This window comes from Rhinopithecus roxellana, chromosome 7, assembly GCF_007565055.1.
Source record: "Rhinopithecus roxellana isolate Shanxi Qingling chromosome 7, ASM756505v1, whole genome shotgun sequence".
Lineage (NCBI taxonomy): Eukaryota > Metazoa > Chordata > Mammalia > Primates > Cercopithecidae > Rhinopithecus > Rhinopithecus roxellana.
Window position 1 is genome coordinate 100,994,980 of NC_044555.1, and position 3,489 is coordinate 100,998,468.

The following is a 3,489-nucleotide window of genomic DNA, read 5'->3' on the forward strand; positions in this document are numbered from 1 at the left end:
GATGTTTCAAAATTCACGAGAAACATTTGACAAAAATGGCCGCATGTCGAGCTTCAAGGCACAACATAATAAATTCCTGTGAGTTACAATTCCAGAGTATGTTCTCTTGTTGAAATCCTCGGCAGCTATAAATCAATTGAAAACAAAAGCAATGGGAAAGTCAGCAGCTACCTTGAATTCAGCAATACACTTCTAGGAAAAAGTGCTAAAAGTACAAAGACTTGGGACCCAGAAGAAAGCACAATGAAAGGTAACCTATATGAACATTAACATGAATATTAATATGCAAATCTCTTGAGGAAATAAGCATTATCTGACTTCTCATAAAGGCTGAGCAAGCTCTGCAAAACTTGATGCTAGGGGCAAGAAACATATCCTACTCCTGCCTTTGGATGCATATCCTTAAATGACCATGGTTAGAAACACTGAAAACAAAAACATCAGGTAAAGAATCACAGCCCTGTCGCTCCAATAACCAGGCTGCATATCAGTGCAAGGCTGTTGTGGGTTCAGCCTGGGTCACTCCCCCTGCATTGTGACAGTGACTGTTGCTCTTGTACTGCGAGTCACTCATTGGCTGCACCACTGAACACTAGGGCATGAGCCGTTTCCGTGGACACACCCTAGGCCTACTGACACAAACCTGGAAGTAACAAAGGTTTCTGTTTAAAAAGAAATGAAAAGATTATCCTCAGGGCAAAAAAAGAACAAACTGCAGTAGTGATTTCAGAATCGAGGAAGCTGGAAAATGAATGGACTCTTGAAAATTTTATTTAGTTGAGGCCGGGCGCGGTGGCTCAAGCCTGTAATCTCAGCACTTTGGGAGGGCGAGACGGGCGGATCACGAGGTCAGGAGATCCAGACCATCCTGGCTAACACGGTGAAACCCCGTCTCTACTAACAAAATACAAACAACTGGCCGGGCGAGGTGGCGGGCACCTGTAGTCCCAGCTACTCGGGAGGCTGAGGCAGGAGAATGGCGTAAACCCGGGAGGCGGAGCTTGCAGTGAGCCGAGATCCCGCGACTGCACTCCAGCCTGGGCGACACAGCGAGACTCTGTCTCAAAAAAAAAAAAGAAAAAAGAAAAAAAAAAAAAGAAAATTTTATTTAGCTGTATGTACACTTCAACTGGGCCTCATTTCCTTATTTACATGGATTCGTGACAGGAGAGGTGTTGAAAACGTTTAGGAGGGTTACCTTGCTTCTTGCATCAGTGTATTCACTTTCTCTGCTGCTGTATGGCATATAGTGAAGTTCTGGAAAATTCCACCATCCAGTCACGGGAGAATGAGAGAGAAAAAGGTAAAGATCAGTGCAATAATAATATCACCATAAAGATAACCTAGAAACATAACTAATAAAAATAACGGTTTTGGAAACTGAGGAAATGAATGAAACACGATCACGAAACACCCACTATTTTTCCTTGAAGCAAATTGCACTATAGTTATATTAGAGCTGGCAATGTTTAGTACTGAGGGAAAAATGCTCGAAAAATTGCAGGATGCCACATGCCACATGCCCCCCAAGTCAGAAGGGCACCACCCACCCCAACCTCCTCTGGAGTCCCCTCCTTGGCGAGCCACTGGTCTTTTGGGCCACGTTCGGTGGCTCTACCAAGTCCCTTTGGGTTTCCACGGTGCTCGGGCACTCCTGAGGGAGCACACTTGCTCCTGGTGTACCTGAGGACAGCCTTTGTGCCTTTGGACTCGGCGAGCTTGCCCATCTTCCCCGGCAGCAGCAAGCGCACAGCGGTCCGGATCTCCCAGTCGGTGATGGTCTGGCGCTTGGTGGAGCGGGCCAGGCGACCAGCCTCGGTGGCGATGCGGTCCAGTATGTCATGGACCAAAGAATCCATGACACTCACGGCCTCCCGGGAAAGGCTGAGGCCCTGGTGAACCTGCTTCAGCACCCGGCGGAAATAGGTGGCGAAGCTGTCCCCGCGGCAGTTGGCGTGGCACCTGCGGGGCCCACGTCGCCCTCGCTTCCTCTGCTTGCTCTGCTTCTGGGCCGTCGTGGAGTGGGCCTCTTTGGGCTCCTGGGTGATCAGCTGTTCCTCAGAGGTCATCTCAGAGGAAGGTCCAGCCATGACGGAGACAGCGGCCATTAGATGACACGAGCAGACAATGGCGGTTGTGGAACGGGGAAGCGGGGACCCTTGGGTATGCAGCATGGCTCCACATCATGGGCCAGTTTCACGTCTGATTGGATGAAACCTACCTGCGTTGAAGGTGACTGGATGGTCCCGTTGCTTCGCATCTCATCAACCAATCACAGTGGGCGTCTGCGGGCTAAGCGCCCCTTGTGGCCTAACTCGGAGAAAGCTACACAGACAGATGCCCCACAGGGCAAAAGCACATCCGCCCTTCTCAGCTAATCCGTGTCACACCGTGAGCACTTTGAAGGGTGTCACTGAAAACTCCCAAAGTTTAGCAATTTCAGCTCATGATCCTTGAAGAGAGACACACCTCCTGAGCCCATGTCCATTATACTAGAGGAATGACTGTGGCCACGCGTGGAACAATACTCACCATCTCAGAATCTACTGTTATCCTGGGCTAAACCACCATGGCTTGAGCAGGAACTCCCTGACATGGCCGCCGAGGGCTCCTGGGCATCCAAGGAACTGGCAGTCTGGCTCCTGGCTTCAGTTCTGATCAACATCTTCCGTGAATCAGGAGAACAAGAAATGGCCATAACACAGCCTCCAAGCAGACAATAGAAACAGAAAGGCACTTTTATTAAAAACATATGACAACACTCAACATTGACCAGGTTTTAAAAAAAATAAAGAAAAGGAAAACAAAACAACCACCACAAATCACAACTCAGAAGCTGGAAATGGCTAATAAGTTCAAGAGATACTGGGTTAAAAAAATATCACCTTAAATCTCCTAGGAAACCCCTGAGGGAGAGAAAGGGATTCCAAAAATGAAAATTATGTGCAAGTTAGATAGATAGCTTTCAAAGTCTCTGATAATATATGTAAAGACATTCCTTAAATGCATTTAAGTAACATTAAGTTGCAGGAATGGAACAAAAAAGATTCTTAAAAAATAATGAAGAAATAAAGGTCATCAATGAACTGTCATTTCAAAGGTCAGGCTTTCAAGTGTATTTCCTGTCATATCTTTAACAAACAACTTATTCTACTCCAAACAAATCGGTTCACGATTAAGAAGGACAAAAAGCCTCATTTTTGTTATTAGATAACATCATATATGGTAAACTCCTTGACTGAAGTCTAGTCAACTATTTCTAAACAGTCCCCTTTCCAAACGGTGATTTTATAAATCTACTTAAACGTTTAGCAAGCCAATCCTTCTTTTAGTTTGGTACAAGGCACGAGAGACCTGTCCACAACAGTCTCTGTATTCATATCAGTAAGTCAACATGTTATTTTTCTTTAAAAAAAAAAAAAAAAAAAAGAGCAAACAAACAACAGAGAAAGAGACACATCATTTTTCTTCACAATCTGCAAGGTTAAA

The 3,489-nt window shown here is 45.8% G+C and overlaps 1 protein-coding gene across 1 annotated transcript; it reads right to left on the reverse strand.

The window, feature by feature from the left end:
- Nucleotides 1-1,220: 1,220 nt before the first annotated feature.
- LOC115898732 (histone H2B type W-T) lies at nt 1,221-2,174 on the reverse strand. The gene is made up of 2 exons (XM_030934528.1): nt 1,684-2,174; nt 1,221-1,257 (listed from the first exon to the last, which is right to left on the reverse strand). Exons 1-2 carry the CDS (start codon nt 2,172-2,174, stop codon nt 1,221-1,223), a joined length of 528 nt encoding a protein of 175 aa, XP_030790388.1.
- Nucleotides 2,175-3,489: the final 1,315 nt, after the last annotated feature.

Excerpts from the sequence above, each read along its gene's own strand:
- LOC115898732 (XM_030934528.1), bottom strand. The coding sequence starts at position 2,174 with ATGCTGCATACCCAAGGGTCCCCGCTTCCCCGTTCCACAACCGCCATT. Across the intron at positions 1,258-1,683 it reads GGCACAAAGGCTGTCCTCAG|AACTTCACTATATGCCATAC; the intron begins GTACACCAGGAG and ends GGAATTTTCCAG.